This window comes from Crocodylus siamensis, chromosome 1, assembly GCF_052110815.1.
Source record: "Crocodylus siamensis isolate JL-2025a chromosome 1, ASM5211081v1, whole genome shotgun sequence".
Lineage (NCBI taxonomy): Eukaryota > Metazoa > Chordata > Crocodylia > Crocodylidae > Crocodylus > Crocodylus siamensis.
In genome coordinates this window covers 109,054,850-109,076,890 of record NC_143395.1, presented here as the reverse complement: position 1 = coordinate 109,076,890, position 22,041 = coordinate 109,054,850, and the positions used below count along the sequence as shown (strand labels likewise).

Genomic DNA, 22,041 nt, shown 5'->3' with positions numbered 1-22,041 from the left:
CTGAAAATTGGGGATTTTTTTAAATCAGAGAAAACCAGGATCCCTGCTGATCAAAATATACTGGAAGACTATTTGGTCTACCACGCCTTCATCATGTTAAATTGACATTTAAGCAAATAGCACTACATCAAAAAGGAATTTACCCGATATGGGATATTAAAATTATTGTAGAGGTAGTAAAAGAAAATAGCTTTAAGCCTAAATATTTTGTAAATGTAGAGGATCACTCTAGGATTTAATAAACGTATTGAGCTATTTAAAGCTGATCAACCTACAAATTTACAACTCCCTCTCTATCGTATATTGACCTTCAGCCCTCATGTTACAAAGGTAGAATTAAACTAATTTTTCTTTGTTTTTTTTCCATAAACTAACACTTAAATTATTTATTGGAAAAACAAGTTTCTCTCTAATGTAATTAACATTTTCAAAAAATGGTTTAACTGAAATTCTACATGGAAAGAAGCCTATACAGTTTCCTTTACAAAGTTATGTAATAACTTTCTGTACTTACTGTGCTGGTAGGATCCAGTTGCTATTCCTGTAGGAGCTCTGAAGAACACACCAGTTAGATGAGACAGGTGGGAGAGGACTTCCATCCCTGTCTCTGCAAAGTTATAATTTTGCTTGCTTTAGTTCATGAAATAGTTACCTCCATCAGTAAAATATTTCAGCCAACAGAATCCACTAGCCATTTCCTTTTTCTCCACACTACTATTAATGACATCAAAATGAATATTAGCTTTGTCCAGGGCTAGAGAATGAAAAAAGATGCAACATCAGTGCTAAAACTGGTTAGAAAATATTGGTTGTCTTCCCTGCAGATAGTCAGTAGTTCTCCCCCATAACATAATTGGTAGGCAGGAGGGGATTGGGCATCAGCCCCAGGCACCAATGTGGGGGGAGAGGGGTCCTGGAAGGACAGGCCCCCCTGGTAATCTGCCATGGAAGAAAAGAATCATGGAATCATGCAGGAGTAGGACTGGAAAGGACCTCCAGAGGTCATCTAGTCCAACCTCCTGCCTGAGGCAGCATCATCCCCATCCAAACTATCCTGTGCAAACCATAATCTAAACTCTACATAAAACTACAGTCAACCCTGACACAACAAAGACTGCATCCTAACCTGCCACAGGTAAAGCAGGGGAGCCATGGCAGTCAATGTCCTGCTTCTATGAAATGTCAATAAATGCTCAAGAGATCCCAGGTAGAGGACCACACCTCCTGCTACAGAGGAAGGCAAAAACTCCATGGGGTAAAATTCCTTCCTGACCCCAAGTATGGTAATCAATCTGACCCTGAGTGGAGGGGGCACAACCCTTGCTAGAAACCTGTGGCTTTTGTCCATTGGCACACCCCAGTCAAAGTCCCCTGAAGAAGGCTTAAAAACACCCTCACATGTAGCAGATCTACTATGATGTCCAGATCCTTCTCCATAGTGCTGCCATGCAGCCAGGTGTCACCCATTTTCTGATGGTATTTTTGCTGCTTCTTCCTGTGGTGTAGCACCCTGCAGTTGTCCTCCTTGAACTTTATCCTGTTAGATTCAGCCCAGCTTTTCAATCTGTTGAGATCCTTCTGAATTGTGTTCCCATCTTCCGCCGTGTTCGCAGTCTTCCCCAGTTTCGTGTCATCTGCAGATTTGCTCATGAAGCTTTCAATGCCAGCACCCAAATCATTAATAAACACACTGAAGGACACTGGGCCCAGGACAGATCCCAGTGGGACTCCACTCAAAACCTCCTGCCACTCTAACATGGATCTGTTAATAATTAATTAGGCATTGTTTGTGCCTATTGAGCCAGTTTTCTATTCACCTTGTAGTGGTTTTGTCCAGCCTACATTTCTCCAGTTTCTTTATGAGAAGGTCACGTGGGTCCTCATCAAAAGCCTTGTTGAAGTCCAGATACACTATGTCCACAGCATTTCCTTCATCCACCCAAGTAGCTACTCTGTTAAAAAAAGGAGTCTATTCCACTGCCTCACTATTCTAACAGCTAAGAAGGTCTGGAAGGAACAGTTCTGTACTACCCAGTTGTAAGAGCTGGGTGCAGGTGCACCCTAGGCAGGTAACACCCTCTTCTCTCCCTGCCAGCTCTCCAGAGCTTGGCTCCTTGCCCCTGCAAGTCAGGGAGCAGTAGACAATTGGCCAGCATGCAAAGCCTGTTAGATAAGCCTCTGATTTTCCCCCAGAAGTCCATAACTCAGTACAAACCTAAAAATTTAAATTCTAAAAATGAAAAAAAAAAATGGGCTGTGGAACTAAACTGGTATGTTTGGGTTGTTAGCTATTAAACAATGCTATGGCAACTCATGAGAATTGTTGCTTAGCTGTTGTATGCCCTCATTCTCCTCTATGAACCATGCTCCCAGGCCAGAATACAAAATGTATAATGTATCATGGTCACCCCTGCTGATAAGTCTGCAGCCCATGTAAGAGGATTCCCATGCATGATAAAAGATATAGTCCAGCTCTGTAGCTGAGGACCCAAATTCTTAACTTCCACAAAGCTTTCTGGTGTTCAGATTATTCAACTAAAATTTTGTTTTCTACCAAAAGATGACACTTTTTGTAGAAACCATTGTTTTAACTCCCAATATTCTTCCAAAATACATTTCATTGGAGATGTTCCAAGGAACTCCACAATGAGCAGGATCATTCTCCATTCTTATCCAAATTCAAACAATACTGACCTGATGCTGCCAAAGGAACAAAGATGTCCACATGGCCTCCTTCCTCAGGAGAAGTGACACAACCTCCTAGCTTCTCCCAAAATTCTCTAATTTCAGAGCTCAAAATGTTCTCAATACTAATTCGGCAGCCTGAAACAGATTAAAATGAAAGTCAATGAAAGAAGAGAAATAGCATTTGAGTTTTAATCTGCTCAGAGATCCATCTCATCTGCACTTTGGATTACTATCCCCTCAACTCTCTTAGGGCAATATAATAAAAGTAGCAAGTATGAATAAGTGCAATGTTCCATAACTTGCAAACTGTGAGATTACTTCCCTTATCTTTTTTTTAATTACTTCTAACTCTAAATTCATTTCTTTGTATGATATTCCACCCCTCTCCTCACACACACCTTCTCCTCTGACCACCATTTTCTATTTATGGGGCTGCTTTTTAATTCTCCTCTTTTGCTTCATTTTCTCATCTTCCTTGAATCCCTTGTTTAACTTCCTGGTCAGACTTTTAGTTCTATGGATTGTCTTCAGGGTCTCCATACCCTTATAAAGATAATATCAGAAATGACTCTGCAGTCTCCTTGTTTTTAACTGATTATTAACCCCTTGTCCTGTAAGCTTTTACATCTAGGTAACCCTTTCTTCCCAGGTAACTACAATGGAAGGTGCAGATCCTCCTGCTAGAAACTCATTATAGTGGGATTAACTTTTCAGATTTATACCACTGTCCCTTTTGGGAAAGCTCAGCATGTGATAGCATGTGAAATGTTACCAATTATTTTGTTTCTGCTCTTTAATCTAACCATTACCTTGAAGCAAACTGATTTCTCTGGAGTCACCATCACTGAAAATTCCAATACTCCTTGCTTTTCGGCCATCTAGGGCCTTTTCTATGTAAAAAAAGAGACTTTCCAATGTCATTCCACTATGCTCATATACCATGGGAACTACTTCTGGCTTAGTGCTGTCCAGAACCATCTGCAGGAAGGAATTATTTAAGAATGACAATAAACAATTTATGTATTTCTCAAGAAGGTGATTCCTTGATAAGTATAATTTCTAAATCAGTTACACGTTGTAGATCAGGGTGTCAAGCGTATAACTTAGAGGCAAGATCTGGCCTGTGAAGCTAAAGGATTCAGCCCATGAGCATGCAGAGCCAGTCTGGTGTACGGGTGGGACTTGATGCTGTGGGTGCCACTCACCGCCAGGGGTTTGGTCTGGGGTGACAGCTGGCTCTGGCACAGTTGGATCTCACCGCTGAATGGTACAGAGACCATCATCTGGCCCTGTGGGCTGGATAAGTTTGACACCCCTGTTGTAAACATTACCACATTATGTATCATATGTAATATTAGGCACTATATCAAGAAGTGACTTTATAATTCCAATGGATCTCTTTCCAAAAGCCTTCATGTAAGGTTAACAATAACCATGCCCTTCACTATGACACTTATTGGGCATGGGATTGAAGTTAATGGTATTTTGTAGAGGTGCAGCAGGTTGCCTACATGCAGTGGATGGAAGGACCAGGTCTTTATCAGGGAACAAAATAATGCTGCTTGGTGGGTCAACTCTGTGTTCTGCATTTCCCCCTCACTGTTACTTTTTGAAGCTGAGATTAGAGACACATTTTAAATAAATATGCAGTATGGGCTGCTTTTAACATGACACTACATATATTTGTATAGCAACTTTCACAAATTATTACTTAAAACACAGGAGCTTTCTTCCTGCCTAGAGTGGGGGCAGGGCTAGACCTGATGATTTGCAAGGTCCCATCCAGCCCCTAACAATCTATGAATCTATGAATCTTTAAATCATATGTGTATCGTACATTTGAAAATCTCATCTTGAGCAAGCAGCATTTTTAAATCAATTTCATGTTAAACTCTGAATTTCTGTCAGTAAGAGTCATTTGGACCCAAAGACTTACTTTACAGATGTTACTGTAATTTTCTGCTGCTTTCTTTTAAAGTAAAGTAATTTTCTGCTGCACTCATTAAGTATAGTGCATTTCTTCAAGGAAGGAAGAAAAGTCTGTTGTAAAGCTCTGCAATATTGAGCAGTCTGGGCACACAGAAACCCAGTCACCCCAAAAAAAGAAGCCTTTAAAAAACTCATACCTCATATGCAGGAATCTGAGTTGATATCAAGAGCAGGCATGGCTGAAGTGGATATATACAATTGCTGTATTTTTGGTAGATGTTCTGACGATGTTTGTAGGGTAGCTGAGAGTAAGATCTGATTCCAGCCACATTTCTTCTATGTGAAGATAAGTTAAAAATAATAATAATAATTAAAAATCAGTATTAAAACGACTATAACCATTCTTTTTTGCTTAAATCTGTGAAGGTGCACAAACAATAAAACTTGAGAAAAATCAAAAATCCCAGATAACCTCTGTTATCCTCAATACACACGCATTTTGATTTCCAACATTACTGCCTCTTGTACATAGTACTTTGGAAAATATCCCAGTGTTCCATATGCATAGTTGTGAAACCTCTTTGCATTTGGGAGAGGAATGTGAAGAGTAAAATGTTCTGGCTTTTATAAATGACTAGTGTGTATGAGTTCCTTAACGCTCCAATGTCTGAAAACATTAGAACGTTTCTGAAATTCCATCCTATCTCTGTAGCTCTGTAAATTGACAAATCCTTAAAATACTGGACTGAACCACCTACCAGTCACTTTGACAAATACATTTGTAGCCATGTCTATTATTCTAGTCTATTCTTGCTGAACGATACTATTTCTAGCAGAAAATAAACTTTAATAGTCTAGTGAATACCGGAATTCTTGATTTCCGAACACCTATAGTTCACCTACTTGAAGTCTTCATATTTATTTTTAGGTCATGTCTTTGACAAGAATAGGCTTTAATGCAACAAAAGAGAACGCACTTTTTGGAGCCTCTCCCTAAGTGGCACAGGCATAACTGGCCAGTAATACACCTAATGTGTGTGGCGAGTGGCCATTTAACCACCAATTTTCAGTGGCAAAAAAGGTGACACCTCACCCTCATAGGAGCAAACCTCCAGATGCTGCTCCTATAATTTGCACTGCTGCTGCTGCTTTGCCCTCCCTACTGTCAGAGAAGGTGCAAAGTGGCAGCGGAGGGGAGAATCAGGGAATGGGAGGGAGAGGGGCAACACCTGGGGCTCATGCTGTGCTCACCCACCCATTGTTACACTACTGCTCCTTAGCCAATACAGCTCTGGCTTGGCCCATGGAAAGTACAACCTTCTGGATTTACTGGTAGTCCCCCATCCAAGTGGCACTTTTCCTGGTTCAAGTTAAATGATAGCCCCCAAGCATCCCAGCATGCTTTCCAGCCCTGGGCTGGGTTGGGCTGTGCTGTGCTGTCTGCCCCAGCAGAGAAGGGTTGGTGCAGGGGGAGGGAAAACCCCAGCTGGGGTCTGGGCCAGGGAGGGGAGTTAAACTTTCCTTCCACAGAAGCTGCCCTGTCCTGCTAAAAAATTACTGCTGGCTGCAACTGTGGACTACAAATCCCAGAGGAACCTGGAAGCAGGAAGAGGAAGTGATAAGCAACTCTGCAGAGTCCTGTTGCTGTAATTCTAAACTGCAAATCCCAGAGACCTTGGGGGCAGCAGGAAGAGGAAGCAAACACACAGCTCATGCTGACTACGTGCTAGAGAGCTGTGCTCTAGCACTCCCCAGCTTCTGGCCTGAGCCACTACAAGCATGTGGCTGCATTTCCTGAATCAAAAGTGAATGTCTATCCAGTTGTTTAATCTCTGCAGTTTAGATTAACTTGCAAAGACTGAATTGATTCAACCTTAGGCTTTTTAACTGTCTGTACTTAACAAAAATGACTATACAGTAGATTCTTCAAACCCAGGTGGTTCACAATCTGCTTGATTGGGTGCTTTTGCACAGGATGCTTTTGATGAGCCTGGCAGCTGTTTCCTGAGGGTTTTCCTTCAAAGAGTACTGTTTCTCCAGCCATCTGGAGATTTCTCAGCAGTCCCAAACAGCTGACTGGAGAAGGAGCACCATTTGAAGTAGAAGAAGCCTAAGCAATCATTAGGAGCAATTCAGTGGTTGCATACACTGTTTGCTATGGCTATAAATAGCACCCAACTGGTTCACAAACCCACATTTGATCCAACAGATTATCCAGATTCTACTATATAATTTTCCTATTTTGGATGAACAACCTGTTGCACTGTGGGAGAGCTGTGGGTCTTAAAATCTGCTGATTTAAGCCCATATATTTCTGGTACTGGCTACTTCATGTCAAATCAGACCTTGGGGTTTACAGTATGAAGCTAGTGTCTCTGGCCAACCCTCACACAACACCACACTTCTGCCCAATATCAAATGATGCTAGCCTTAGAACTAGATGCGCCTGGTTTCAGTTAACTGGAGGACCTGATATGACAGATATGTCTCCTGTAAGTTGGTTCCCAGTGTTGCTACTTTCAGCCTGAAGATCAAGCACCAATTGTAGAGGAACTATATGGGCTTTATTGAGAATGAACCCCATCAAGGTGCCTGTATTTCAAAAGTGTATGACATAACAACAGAGACTTGCATTTTTGTGTTGCTTCTCATTTGTCCTGTGTTCTGTGACTGTTACTAATCAATACATTGTGGGACCATTTTATATTTCATGTTGAGAGAATTTCCAGTGCTTTGAAAATTTTGAGCATTGCTTACCTGTTGGGAAAAGATTTTAAGGAGGCTAAAACCAACTGCTTCTCTGCTGCCAGACTAAAACTTGACATAGATTTCATTTCTTCAGAGAGCAAAGTTGAAAGAGTATGATTTGGGATAGCATTTCTTTCCTGTAAGCATTTGAAGAAAAATACAAAAGATAAATGCATTTGACACAGTATAATAATATATATTCCCTATATTATTGTACCAGTCAATAAATACTAGCAAACTTTGGCAGCAAACTGGAGATGATTGAGTTCAGGATCCTGAGGAAAAGGAGGAAGGAGACAAGCACAGTAAGGTTGCTGGACTTCAGGAAAGCAGACTTCAACTCACTCAGGGAACTGATGGGCAGGATCCCCTGGGAGGCCAGTCTAAAAGGGGAAAGAGCCTAAGAGAGATAGTTGTACTTAAAACAATTCTTACTGAGGACACAGGAACAAACCATCCAAATGTGCAGAAAGACTAACAAGTATGAGCAGAAGACCATCTCTTCAGTGAGATAAAACACAAAAAGGAAGCTTATAAGTAGAAACATGGACAAACAACTAGGGAGAAGTATATGAGTATTGCTCAGGTATGCATAAATTAAATTAGGAAGGCCAAAATGCAACTGGAGTTGCAGCTAGCAAGGGATGTGATGGGTAACAAAAAGAGTTTCTACAAGTATGTCTTCAACGAGAGGAAGACCAGGGAAAGTGTGAGTCCCTAACTGAATGGGGGAGGCAGCTTAGTGACAGAGGATGCAGAAAAGGCCGAAATACTCAATGTTTTTTTACCACAGTCTTCACAAGCAGGGTCAGCTCCCAGATTACTGCACCTGGCAGCACAGTCTGAGGAGCAGGTGGGAAGCCAACAGTAGCAAAAGAACAGGTTTGGGACTATTTAAAAAAGATGGATGTGTACAAGTCAATGGAACTGGATGCAATGCACCTGAGGTGGCTGAGGGAGTTGGCTGATGTGATTGCAGGGCCATTGGCCATCATCTTCAAAAACTCATGAAGACTGGGGGAGGTCCTAAACAATTGGAAAAGGGCAAATATAGTGCTCATCTTTAAGAAAGGGGAAAAGGAAGGTCCAGGGAACTACAGCCTAGTCACCCTCACCTCAGTCCCAAGAAAAAACATGGAGCGGATCTTCAAGGAATCTATTTCTAAGCACTTAGAGGAGAAGAAGGTACTCAGGAACAGTTAGCATGGATTTACCAAGGGCAAGTCATGCCTAAACATCCTTCCTTCTTTGACAAGATGACCGGCTCTGTGGACGTGCGGAAAAGCAGCTGACGTGATATACCTTGACATTAGCAAAGCTTTTGATACAGTCTCCTACAACATTCTCACAGGCAAGCTAAGAAAGTACGGGTTCTATGAATGGACTGGAAGGTGGATAAAAAACAGGCTGGATTGTCAGGCTCAGAGGGTAGTAAGCAATGGCTAAATGTCTAGTTGGCAGCTGGTCTCAAGTGAAGTGCCCCAGCAGCCAGTCCTGGGCCAGTTTTGTTCACTAGCTTCATCAACGACCTGGAAGATGGCAGAGAGTGCACCCTCAGCAAATTTGCAGATGACACCAAGCTGGGGGGAATAGTAGAGAAGCTGGAGGGTAGGACTAGGGTTCAGAGAGACCTCAACAAATTGAATGACTGGATCAAAACAAATCTCATTAAATGCAATAAGGACAAATGCAAAGCCATCTACTCAGGACAGAACAATCCCATGCACCAGTACAGACAAGAATTGACTGACTAGGCAGCAGCTCAGGACCCTCAGGTTACAGTGGAACCTCAGTGCAGAAAAGGACCCTCAGGTTACAGTGGACATTAAGCTGAATATGAGCCAACAATGTGCCTTTGTTGCGAAAAAGGCTAACATACTGGGCTGCATTAGTAGGGCTGTTTTCAAAAGATTGAGGGAAGTAATTTTTTACCCCAATTCAGCACTGGGGAGGGCCATATCTGGAGTACTGTGTCCAGTTTTGGGCCCCCCAAAAGGTTGTGGATAAAGGATGTGAACAAACTGGAAAGTCCAGTAGAAGGCAATGAAAATGGTTAGGGGGCTGAGGCATACGACTTCTGAGGAGAGGCTGAGGGAACTGGGCTTCTTTAGTCTGGAGAAGAGGGGCACCTGTACATATCATGCGGTTTAATCCTCCATTGAATTAAATAGGTTTATAAAATTTAAAACCTGTTTATTTTGAAGTGTCACATCAGTGTTTGCACACACTTGGTTTTCAAACAGTTTAAGCCTGGTCCCCAGCTGGCACCATAGGAGAGCAGGATGGTCCTGCACCAGAAAAACTTCTAAAGCATCTGGAAAACCCTCTCGTGCAAACAGTCATACTGTTGCAGCACAAGAAAGGGCAAAAAATGTGGCATGTACAAAGGCCCCAGAAAACTGAGTGGGGATTTAACAGTGGCCTTCAACTACCTAAAGTATTGTTAGAAAGAGGATGGAACTAGACTGTTACCTGTGGTAGCAGATAACAGAACAAAGAAAAATGGTCTGAAGTTACTGCAAGAGAAATTTTGGTTAGATACAAGAAAAAGCTCTCACTAGAAAGGTAGTAAAGCACTGGAACAGATGACCCAGGGGGGCTGTGGAATCTCCATCCTTGAGGTTTTTAAAACCCAGTTAGACAAAACATTGGTTGGGATGATCTAGTTGGGGATGGTTCTGCTTTGAGCAGGGGTGCTGCCCCTTTCCTTCCCATTAGGTTGGACTAGACGACCTCCTGAGGTCCTTTCCAACCCTCATTTTCTATGATTCTATGATTGAAAGAGACAAACAAAATCAGAGGCAGACAAGGTTTTTGGTAAATGTGATGTCTTATATTAGACCAACTAAATAGCTGGAAAACTGTTGGAAATTTTTATTTAGTTGGTCTAATAAAAGATATCACATTTACCCAAAGAACCGTGTCTGCCTATGTCCTTAGACCAACACAGCCATAACCACCACCCCTAAAACAAAAGCAGATGTATTTAAATGTGTTTCTCAGGGCCACTCTACACATGCAGGTAAAGGTACAATGGGATCTAATGTGTGATCCATACAATCACACTTCCTACCATGCCACACATGCATGGCAGGAAACAGGATTGTGGGATCACACATTAGATCCCATCACATCTTCCTGCCAGTGTGTGAAGCCTCATTGTGCATGGAGCCCCTGGGGCTGGGAGCTCATGGCTGCTACAGTCTCCCAGCCTCAGCAGTTTCATGCACCCCTAAGGCTGGGAGACTGTCACAGCACCATGATCTTCCAGCTCTGAAGGTTTCACATACCCCTGAGGCTCCATGCAGCCCTGGGGCTGGGAGATCATAGTCATGCCCCAGCTGGTTCCTAGCATCTGTGTGGTGCTACGAAGACCCAGAGCCCACAGCTGCCTGAGCTGTGAATCCCCTCAGTTGTGGGACTCCTGGCCCCGGCTGGGCCTGGTGCACCCCTGCAGCTGAGAGCCTGGTCAGCTCACAATGCTCACAGCTTCATGGAGGACCCTGCTATACATGCAAATCAAAGCTGGATACCAACCATAAAGTTAGTATACAATTTTGAGGTCTAACTTTATAGCTGGTTGGAGATTTTTATGGCGTGATTGCTACTTTGCAGGTGTATCTGGTTTCAGTTAACTACACAATTAACCAGCTAATTACATAATATCTATAATATGTAGAAGGAGCCTCTGAAGAACAGGAGAACAGTAGTAAAAAATACAGCTGGGCAATTTTGGTTTTTTGGCTAAAACTGTTCAACTGAAAAAATGCAGTTAGGTCAACTGAAACTTTTCACAAATTATTATTTTTTTGATTGTTTCAATAAAAATGGTTTCAGTAAAAAGCATTTAGAAACTCAAAATATGAAAATGTTCATGTCCTATCCCATTTAGAATGAAATACTTAGGGTTTTTTATTTGATACAATGTTTCATTCCAAAATTTCCTTCAATTGTATTGCAAAAAATTAAACCTCAAGAACAAACAAAACAAAACATTTCATTTTGCCAAATGAGACCAGACTGTTTTCTGACTTCTTAGATTACAGAAGATTTTGAAATTTCAGATCAGTCTGAAATTATTTTTTCAGCTTTTCAGAACTACCAGTAGATCAGTTTTTGCAGATTTCTAGTTCAAACAGAATTCTGTAAATTGCACAACACAGATGAAACCTCAAGCATCACTTCAGCAATGTGCAAAGGCTAGCATATATAATTCAGTGGCAAGGGGAATCAATGGTGGCAGCTGCCATGGGGCTCCCCACATGCACCACAGTTCGAGAAATGCTACTTTATAAAACCAGGACCCTAAATATTGATTTATATATGTAAAATAGGGCTACCCTAGAAACTGTTTTCCTGCTTTATGAGAATTATTCTGATTTTAAAATTTTTCCCATCCCAAACCAGAACAAAAAGTCAATCTTATTGACTCAATTTGTAAATAAATTGTTCAGGTCATACGCAACATTTAATTTTAAAATGTTTTGTTCAGATTTCAATCTTTTTGTAATGAAAACCCTTTTACTATGTTTACTGTAACTTTGAGGGGAAAGTCATTCCTGCTCAAAAGAATGATACTTTTTTTGAAAATATCTAAATCAGCTGTTTAGACAATTTCAAAGCTATTTTCTAAAAAATTTCAAACCTGCTAAAATAAGTCTAAGAGGGAAGGATGAGAAAAAGTACTTTCCTTGACTGGGCATTGGCTCCCTCTACCTTTATTTTTTTATTTCTGGTACCAGTGGGCACATATACACATACAAATGCTGCTGGATGGGTAAGCCATCCTGGGGAGGTGTCTACACTTGCACACATTTAGGAGCAGATTTACTCCCAATGGCAGCAACCCAGAGAGGGTGCTCCCACCATGCTCTGCCCCACTGCAGTAGCCAGGGGGAGCTCTAGGCTCTTCTGATGGGGCCTGAGAGATTCCTCCCTGCCCCCAAAAGCTGCCTGTTTTGGAGGCAGGGACAATGCCCAGCAGCAGGGAACTCCCAGCCCCAGCTCCCCAAGCTGAGGAAAGGGGCTTGGAAAGAGCTGCAGGGGACGGGCAGGTCCCAGCACCCTGCCCCAACCCGCTGGTTGGGCAGCTATTAGGGGGCAGCTAACAGCGAGGGACAGCTAGGAGTCCCAATCCACCAGTGGAGCAGCTAGCAGCAAGAGGCCCAACTGGGGGCTCAATGCTAGCTGCCCCACTGGCAGATCGGGGTAGTGGGGCTGGGACTTGCCCCTCCCCCACAACTCTTTCCAAGCTCCATGCCTTGATTACCCGATTGAGGCATGGGGCTAGGAAAAAATCTGCAGGGCTCGGACTTGACCCAGACCAGAACAGTTCCTAGCCAGACCCAGGCTGTGCAAGGAAGTCTATACATGCAGCTCTGAGCTAGCTGGGGACTGCTCAAAACAGGACAGTTCCTAGGCCGCATGTGTAGACCTCTCCACATAATTGGGGCTAGCCAGGAACTGTCCTAGTCCCAGGAAAGATCCCATCCAGCTCCAGGCTGGGCGGAGAACTCCCCATGCAGTGAACTCCTGGCCCCAGCTCTGCAGTCATGGAGTGGGGGCTGGGTGTTCCCTGCTCCTGGGGCAGAGGGACATTGTCCCCATCTAGATTCTGCTGCAGAGGCTGCCCCAGCAGCAGGCAGCTCCAGGGGGCAGGATGCAATCTCCTGCCCCCTGCTGCCCAGCTGACAGGGAGCAAATTTGCTCCAGTCTCTCACCTACACATCCTGTGGAGTAGAGCAAATTACTGTGCAGTAAGGGTCTGCACTGGTAGATGGTGATGCTTACTACATACTAATTTGCTATACAGCACAGTAAAGTGTCTTAGGTAGACGTGCCCAGTGTCTCGTCAACCACCCTCAACTCCTGCTGAAGTCTGAAGAACCCCAAGGCACTCAATACCTCAGAGGAATAGTTGTAAATAAGGTCCTGTAATGCATTAAGACTGATTTTTATGAAGAGAGTCAGAAGCCAAGGTAGATATGCACCATTGTTGGCTAACTAAATAAGATATATATAGATGCTGATGAAGTGAACTTTGGTTCACAAAAGCTGTGCTCTCATATATATCTTATTTAGTTAGTCTACGAAGGTACATATCTATCCTGCCTTCTGACTGACTTCAGACTAACATGGCTAATCACTTTTCTCTTTCATACAGAGTTGGATATGTAATGGAGGATTTTCTTCTTTCTGTATTCATTGTCCATTGTTATAAATACTTGACTTTGTTGTGTTGTTTGGGTGTACACATTCAAAAACCTTAATTTATTTTTAAATTATATATTTTAGATGTATATCCCACCCTATCCAAACAGCTCAGAGTGTTTACAGTAAACAAATACCCACAAACAGTATTCCCCAATCAATACCAGTCATAGGAATGTAGGACCTGAAGGGACCTCAGGAGGTCATCTTGTCCAGACACTGCTCAAGGCAGGATAATCATTAGGGCTGTGAGAAGCTTCAGTCCCTGATTTGATTTGGCAGAGATCTGGCCCAATTCAGTGGCTGAATCTCCGAATTGAACCAGAGGACCCTTTAATCTCTCTGAATCAAATCAGGACCCTCCAAATCGATTCAGAGAGATTTGAAAAAATTAAGACATTTGGACATAGACACAGCTTTAAATGCATTTTCTACATGCCTCTAGGTAGCAGGGGCTCATAAATGCTGCAATGCTGGGGCACATGGAGTCCCACAGAAGCATGGGGGGCTCCCCAGTGTCCTTGTCAGAAGACCCAGAAGTAGACTAGAAGCACTTCTGTTCTACTTTTGGGTCCACTGGGGAGTGTGCTGGGGGACCCCCACATCTCCCCCCCAGCTTGGTGACTGGTGCCTCCTGCATCTGGGGTCCCCCTGCAGGTGATTGCTGAGCTGGGGAGGTGGGGGGGGGGGCCAGCATGTTCCCCAGCAGACCTGGAAGTGGACTGGAAGTACTTCCGGTCTACTTCTGGGTTTGCTGCTGAGCACATGGAGAGACCCCCCCCACTCCTGTGGGATGCTCCACATGCTCCAGCATTGCAGCATTCACAGGCCACACCTGCTACTTCAAGGTACGTAGAAAAAACTTTTAAAGGTGCGTCTGTGTCCAAATCAGCATCGAATCTTCAGATTCAGATTCGGCCAAATCAAATCAGGGACAGTGATCCAAATCAATTAATTAAATCACTGAATCCATATATAATAGGACCCGCTTCGCACACCCATAATAATCATACATTAAACTATCCCAGCCAAGTTTCCTTCTAAACTGGTCCTGAAAATATCCAGGGATGGAGATGTCATAACTTTTGCAGGCAGCCTGTCTCAATGTTTCACTACCCTCATAGTTAGAAAGTTACTCCTAATCTTCAGCCTACATTTTCTCTGCTGCAGTTTGAGGTCATTGCTCCTAGTTCTGTTCCCTACAGTCGCACACAAAAAAATCTATTTTCATCCTCCTTATAAATTGCCCTTCAGGTATTTGAAGCTTGTTATCAAGTCCACTCTCAGTTTATGATGTTAAATGTTTGCAGGATTTGCCCTTTCTTTGTTAAAATATACAAGTCGCAGCCTTTGTAGCACTTACCAGCATATCCTGAATGCTTGCCACATTCTGTCATGACAGAGCTTGGATATCAGAACCTGGTTAGTCCCAGTTCTCATCCAAACTAATTAACCATAATGGGCAGTAGAGCATGGTAGCCCCAGGCAAAGCACTGTGGTATTCTGCTTCTCAAAACCAAACTAATTTGTTCAGAGCCTACTTAGGTATCTCTACACAGTACTGCACTATCTTATGTATTCATACCATGGGAGCCATTCTGAACCCAGCATTATTAGATAAGCAAAGGCCCACTATACTTTATCATCAGGTGCATTTCAGACAGAAAACAATTCCATAGAATTTTCACTTACAGCATAACTATTATTGGTCTTATTTTCCCAGCCTTATCCATGGTACAGGGTACTTTACTCCACTAGTACACAGTAGGCATGCCTACACATGTTCCTAGGTCACCTTTGTTACTGCTCCATCATTTAGTATTTCCTTTTGAAAGTGCTAAATGATGGCACGGTAAGAGTCCGTATTGTGCCATGCATGCTGTACATGGTTAGTTTCAGCTGCTACATTGCCATACCAACGTAGTATAACGAGGGAGCACATTGCTACAGCCATGTAGTGTCATGTGTAAAAGCATCCAGTGGGTGCCTCTACATGTGCTATTCATTCACAGTATTTTACAACATGCAGTAAGCCTTCCTGGGAACAGATTTGCTCCCAATGGAAGCACTTCAGTACAGGGATGCTCCCATTCTGCTCTGCCCACCTGCAGCAGCCAGGGGTAGCTCCAGGCTCCCCCTTGCACTAGCCTGGGAGTTTCATAGATTTCATAGACATTTGGGCTGGAAGGGAGCCCGGAGGATCATCGAGTCCAGTCCCATGCCCCAGGGGCAGGAAGTCAGCAGGGATCATAGGATCCCAGCAAGATAAGCATCCAAATGTGTCTTGAAGGTGAGTTAGCAAGGGACATGCCAGTCCCAGTGAGCATGGAGCCAGGAGAGGCCAGTCCCAGTGGGCATGAAGTCAGGAGAGCTCTGCCAACAGCAGCAGCAGCAGCAGCTGTGTCCTTCTCCCATGTATATTGGGAGAGGACCTGATGCACACAGGGCCAGGAGAGAGCTCCCCTGCAGCAGTCAGAGCTCTCCTGGCCCTGTGCCCGTTGGGGGACACAGCTGCCAGCAAGCTCCCTGCCAGACAGGGAGTTGCCAAGAGCTGTCCTGGGTGTGGGGCAGCTGCCAGCAAGCCTCTTGCCAGGTGTGGGGGAACACGGGACTCTCAGGCAGCTGCCGGCTGCTCTGGGGAGCAGGCAGGGCCTGAGAATCTGCTTGTCCTCTGGAGCTGCCATTTCCACACCAGGCACTGGGACAGGGGGCAGAGAGCTCCCCAGTCCTGGTGCTGATTGGTTCCCAGCACCTGTGTGTAGCTGGGGAGCTGAGTAGCACCGGGACTGGGACAAAGAGCTCCCTGTCTCCTGTGGCCCCCTGCTGGTTAGGCCAACTGGGAGCAAATTTGTTCCCAGTATTCACAGGTGGCAGCTAACTACACAGTAGACTAATTTACTGTACAGTAAATGTGTGCACATGTAGACAGTGATGCTTTACTGTGCAGTAAATTAGTCTACTGTGTAGTAAAGCATCTCGTGTAGACACACCCAGCGAGTAACGTACTACTCAGTCTGTAAAGATGGCAGAAACAGGTCCTCAATAAATAAAGGCTATAAACTGTGCTGACTTAAATAGCATTACATAGACATAAATAAACAAACTGAAGTACTTTCAATAACTGCATTTCCATTAGTTCAGATTCAAACAGAATCTCTCTCTTAACACTGACAACCAACTTCAGCATCCTGCACTAAATGTTGGTACATGAAAAGAGTTGTCTGATCAGAAAATGATGTGTGACAAGATAGATGCCTCACCTGGTAATGCTAGTAACAGAACAATGAGTCTGACTGATCTACAAAGGATCAAATGAAAGCAGGTTTTTGTGGGGAGGGAACCCAGTACCTTAATTATTAGCAAAGCTGCCTGAAGTCTGGTGCAGTCCTGAATAGTCTGGGCCGGGCATGGCTGTAATGATGATTTTAAAAACCTTGAGCTCCATGTCCTGCTTCCCCAGGGTGGTCGTGCCTTGAATAAAGCCTCTAAAAAAGGAGCACAATCGCAGCTGTTTAATCCTTTGCATCTCCAATGCAATTTAAGCAAACGCTGTTAGAAGCAACGAGGCAGTAATTAGACAAATGATGAAGTGAAAAAAGCAAGATAGTGTTACATGGCAAACATTGTATTTTATCTAAATAGAATAATTCCACCTGAAGATCCCGATTATGCTAGACTAGGAATTGGTCACTGTACTAATTGAATGCATGAAAAAAGGTGCAGTGTTGACAACTGCAAGCATTCAAAAATAACAACCTGGTTTTAAAAAAATACAGAATTAAAAAAAATTTCTTTTTATAGAACTTGGGGCTTGTTCTTTTTAAGTGTTATCCCCCCAGGAAGCCTAGAAACCTTCTTTAGAAAGAAAAAAAAAAAGAGAATGGAGATGAATATGACTCCAGGAACTGGGATCTTGGACTAAAGAATAAATATGACATTGGTGAGAGTGGACACTAAGGTGTGCTTTCCAGAATATCTTGGAATACTGCATTAATAGATAAATCCTTTCCAACATAGAATGAAAAAATGGAGGAATCACATATGGTGAATAAAAATTAACAATCTATGTCTAATATCAAATATCCATGATTATTAGATTTGGTAGTCAAAAATCTCAATACACTGTGGAATGTTTGTAAGTCTCTAATTTCATGAAATTCCATGGAAATATTTTTGGTTGTCTTAGATTTTATCCAAATAATTTAAAAAAACCCCAACAACAAGAGTCCCTAACTTCTGGCTCAAATTTGATTTTATCCATAACAGTAACTAAATATTCTCCCGGATGCACAGCTATTTAACGTTTTCCTCTCCAACCTTCATTGTTCTAAATTTGTACAACAGCGTATACTGAAATGCAACTGCTGACAATTTTATATTTTTCATAGCTTTTACAACTGACATATTTTAAAAACTATAATGCACATTGTTGAGCATGAATATTTTTAGTCTTTTGCTTACAGACATGTTACATGGTTTAGCAACTGTTACTGAAGAAAAATAATAATTTTTGTATTTCCAATTTTTAGAACGTAACCTTTTTATATTGAAAAGGATTTGAACTATAAAAATTAGTTTTCCTAAGCAAATGGTCTTTGAATATTTGAATAGTTAAGCCTAGTTTATTAATTTTAAAAGAAAAATATAGTTATTTAATGCCACTGACTCTTGTGTAATGCCAATCTTTCCTGAATCATTTTTCTCAGCTGTTTTTCTTGCAGCCTTTCTTCCTGCTCCTCATTTTGAGATTTTGGTTCATTGAGGGTCCCATAGATTTTACTGGCTTCCCTTGGAGTGAGGTAATCCAACGTAGTTGCACAGGTGATATAATGTCGCTTCCAAGCACTGTGTTCATTGTCTGTTGGAGTGTATGGCAGGAACCATCCAAACTTGATGCATTTTGGCATCCACAAACAATCCTTAAGACAAGATGACAACAAAAGAGGGAAGGCAAGCTGTAAGGTAGGGAAAAAAGAGTTCCTACTTAAAACCCTAAGATAAATTATATTGCTACTGGTTAAAACTTGCAGGTATTTTTCGATGAATTATCTAAAAATGTGGTAGGGGCTTAGAGCCTGCTATGGCATTTTCTTATGTACTCCTGAGAAGGAATACTTAAATCATATTAATGAATTCAAATACAAGCATTGCATTTGTTGTCTTAAAAATTCTTCATTTGGAAATACTGTGCTGTCTCCTTGATTGTCATATTTCATCTAAAAAGAATGCAGAAAAGAAAGAGAAGATTAACTATTGAGCTATTATGAGCAATTTTTTAAGACCCATATTTATCTGTGTATGTTGTATAGCACTTATGTTTTATACTGGGCATGTCTACACATGCATTTACTCCAGCCTAGATTTACTGTGCATCTACAAAAAGAAGCACTGCGCTGTGCCAGTGGTGCACGGTTATTTTTAGCTGCTACACACTGTAGCAACGCGCTATAATGGAGCGTGTTGCTATAAGTGGCCCTCCTCTGGACCCTCTGAAGGTTATCCACATCCTTCTTGAAGTGCGGCGCTCAAAACCGAACGTAGTACTCCAGCTGTGGCCTTACCAATGCTGCATAGAGGGGAAGTATCACTTCACTAGACTGTTCGTGATGCACTTGCTAATGCACGATAGACTGTGGTTAGCTTTACTGATCACTTTGTCACATTAACGACATGTTCAGCTTGGAGTCTACTATGACTCCAAGTTCCCTTTCTGCCACTGTGCTACTTAGAAGGTCATCTCCCAATCTGCATATATGTTTGTGATTCTCTCTTTCCTAGGTGCAGCACTTTGCACTTATCGTTGTTAAACTGCATCCTGTTCTGTTCTACCCACTTTTCCAACCTATCCAAACCTGCCTGAATCTGTTCCCTCCCCACCTGTGTGCAGGGCCATCCCTACAGGGGGTGAATCAGGGCAAACACCCTATGCTTTGGGGGCTCCGCAGAGCCGGGCGGAGCAGCAGCAGTGTGGAGTCACGTGGCTCCGTATCCAGCTGCTTGCTACCACCCCCACCCGCCACCAACATTGCTGCTGCCAATGCTGGTGGCATCTTCTTTGGATCAGGAGCCATGGGATCGGAGTTGGGGCAGGGCCCCACATGGACTGATTTGCCCTGGGCCCCACACCCTGCTCAGGTCGCTCCTGCCCATGTGTTTACTTTGCCCCATAATTTGGTCTTGTCCACAAATTTGGACAGAGTGCTCTCCACACCCTCATCTGAGTCACTGATGAAGATACTGAACAGCACTGGTCCAAGGACTGAACCTTGAGGAACCCCACTGCCCACATCTTTCCACGTCAATACCGACCCATCCGCCACCACTCCCTGGGTTCATCCCACAAGCCAATTTGCCACCCACCTGTCCATGTAGTCATCTACATCACAGACACTTAGGTTATCTGTAAGAATGGGATGAGACACCATATCGAAAGTCTTTTTAAAATCCAAGTAAATGACACTGACCTCAACTCCTGTATTTAAGCATTTTGTAACCTGGTTGTAAAAAGAAGAAAGGTTAGCCAGGCAGGATCCACCTGCTATGAATCCATGCTGATTGCCCTTCAGCATTATTTTTCCTGCTGGACTCCAACAAATGTGTTCCTTAATTTTTTCAAAGGTTTTCCCAAGGATAGAGGTGAGACTAACCAACCTGTAGTGACCCAGATCCTCCTTCCTCCCATTCTTGAAAATAGGGACCACATTGGCCCTTTTCCAGTCATCTGGGACCTGTCCTGAGCACCAGGAGTGCTCAAACAGTCTTGCCAGTGGTTTTGCTATGACACTGGCTAATTCCCTCAGCATCCTTGGATGAAGATAGTCTGGGGCTGCTGACTTAAACATGTTCAGCTCCTCCAAGTGTCCCTTCACTAGGTTGGGACTAACTGTTGGTGGGCTGGGGTCCCTCTTGTGCCTGCCTATAATCCAGCTGGGAGATGTGTCTTTATCTGTGTTCAGGAATACAGATGAGAAAAACTCATTGAAGAGCTCAGCTTTGTCACTCCTATCTGTCACCAATTGCCCTAGTCTGTCCTGTAGATGTCCTATGTTGCCATGTGCCTTCTTTTTTGCTCCCTATATACCTGAAGGATTTTTGTTGTCTTAAATTTTTTATGCCAGTCTAAGTTCCATTGCTGCTTTGACCTTTCTGATAGACTCCCTGCAAATGTGAGCCAAGTAGGTTTACTCCTTCTTGGTGGCTACTCCCTTGCTCCTAGGAGTAAGTATATTCCTTCTTCGTGACTACTCCCGCGCATGCACAGCCCAGAGCTGGCTGGGCAACTGACCAAAACAGGATAGTCCGTAGCTACCTCCAGGCTGCAAATGATTCCCCACACAGCTGGTGGCTGGCTGGGAACTGTCCAGGTCAGGGGTAGGTCCCAGCCAGCTCCAGGCTGGGTGAGGAACTGTCCCCACACAAGGAGCTCCCAGCCAGCCGCTGCTCCACAATCAGAATTGCAATCATGCAGTGGAAGTTGGGAAACTTGTTCCCAGCCCCACCCCACAATTTCAGAGCGGGGTCTGGGAGGAAGCACACAGCCCCTAACTCCATGATTGGGGCTTGGGCTGGGAAATAAGAGTCTTCTACCCTGAGGCCCATGACTGCGGGGCTCAGGCTGGAAGGGTCTCCCAATCCTCTGTACCCCGACTGCGATGGCAGAGCAGAGGCTGGGTGATAAGTATCTTATCTCCCAGTCCCCACTACCTAATCGCAGCTCCCTGCTGCCAGGGCAGGGGGATATAGTCCTTGCCCAGGCTTCTGTGGCAGAGCCTGCCCTCACAGTAGGCAGTTCTCAGGAACAGGGAGCAATCTCCCACCCCCTACTGGATGGCTGACTGGGAACAGATTTTACTTCTAGTCAGGCGTCTACACAGGCACTACAGTGCCGTTACTAATGGCGAGTAAATGCGTTACTTGCATTTGCAGGTAGCAAATTTACTTGGTATTAAGGAGGTTTACTGCAAAGCAAGAATGTGCATGTGTAAACACACATGCTTACTTCACAAGTTAAGCATCTTGTGTAGACATGCCCACTATGTATTTATATGGATAATAACAAACAGTAGCACTGTGGATATTCCTAGCGACTAAACCTTAGCCTTATCAGTTTAAGTATGTTCCACAGCAACCACTAGAGAAAGTTACAGGTTTCAAAATGTCTAGCTGACCACACAGCTATAAATTATTTACTCTGTTATGTTACTTGATCCATACGTTTAAAGTCATAAGCCAAAGCAGGTTTAACTATACAGTCAAATCATAAAAAATAAAATGATAGGATAGAAGTCTTCTGGTCAGAGAGAAGAAAAATACCTTCATGTGTAATTTAAAAAACTTGCTAGAATTGCGCTATACCTATACTCAGATTGCTCTGTCAGAAAACTAGCATATGGCAATGGCTAAATGGTTTTCTGTGAACAAACCATAATGGCAAAGTTGTGCCTTTTCCTGATAAGAAAAAACACC

General features: G+C 43.3%; 1 protein-coding gene across 1 annotated transcript in view; it reads right to left on the bottom strand.

The window, feature by feature from the left end:
• The window catches only part of ECT2L (epithelial cell transforming 2 like), a 64,390-nt gene that overhangs the window by 31,183 nt on the left and 11,166 nt on the right, over positions 1 to 22,041 (bottom strand). Inside the window, exons 5-11 of the mRNA XM_090040382.1 lie at positions 18,242 to 18,494; positions 16,924 to 17,060; positions 7,375 to 7,502; positions 4,815 to 4,953; positions 3,498 to 3,666; positions 2,695 to 2,823; positions 515 to 607 (exon numbers count right to left, since the gene is read on the bottom strand). Of these exons, the coding sequence (XP_089896508.1) occupies positions 515 to 607; positions 2,695 to 2,823; positions 3,498 to 3,666; positions 4,815 to 4,953; positions 7,375 to 7,502; positions 16,924 to 17,060; positions 18,242 to 18,494 (1,048 nt within the window). The remainder of the gene's footprint in view (positions 1 to 514; positions 608 to 2,694; positions 2,824 to 3,497; positions 3,667 to 4,814; positions 4,954 to 7,374; positions 7,503 to 16,923; positions 17,061 to 18,241; positions 18,495 to 22,041) is intronic.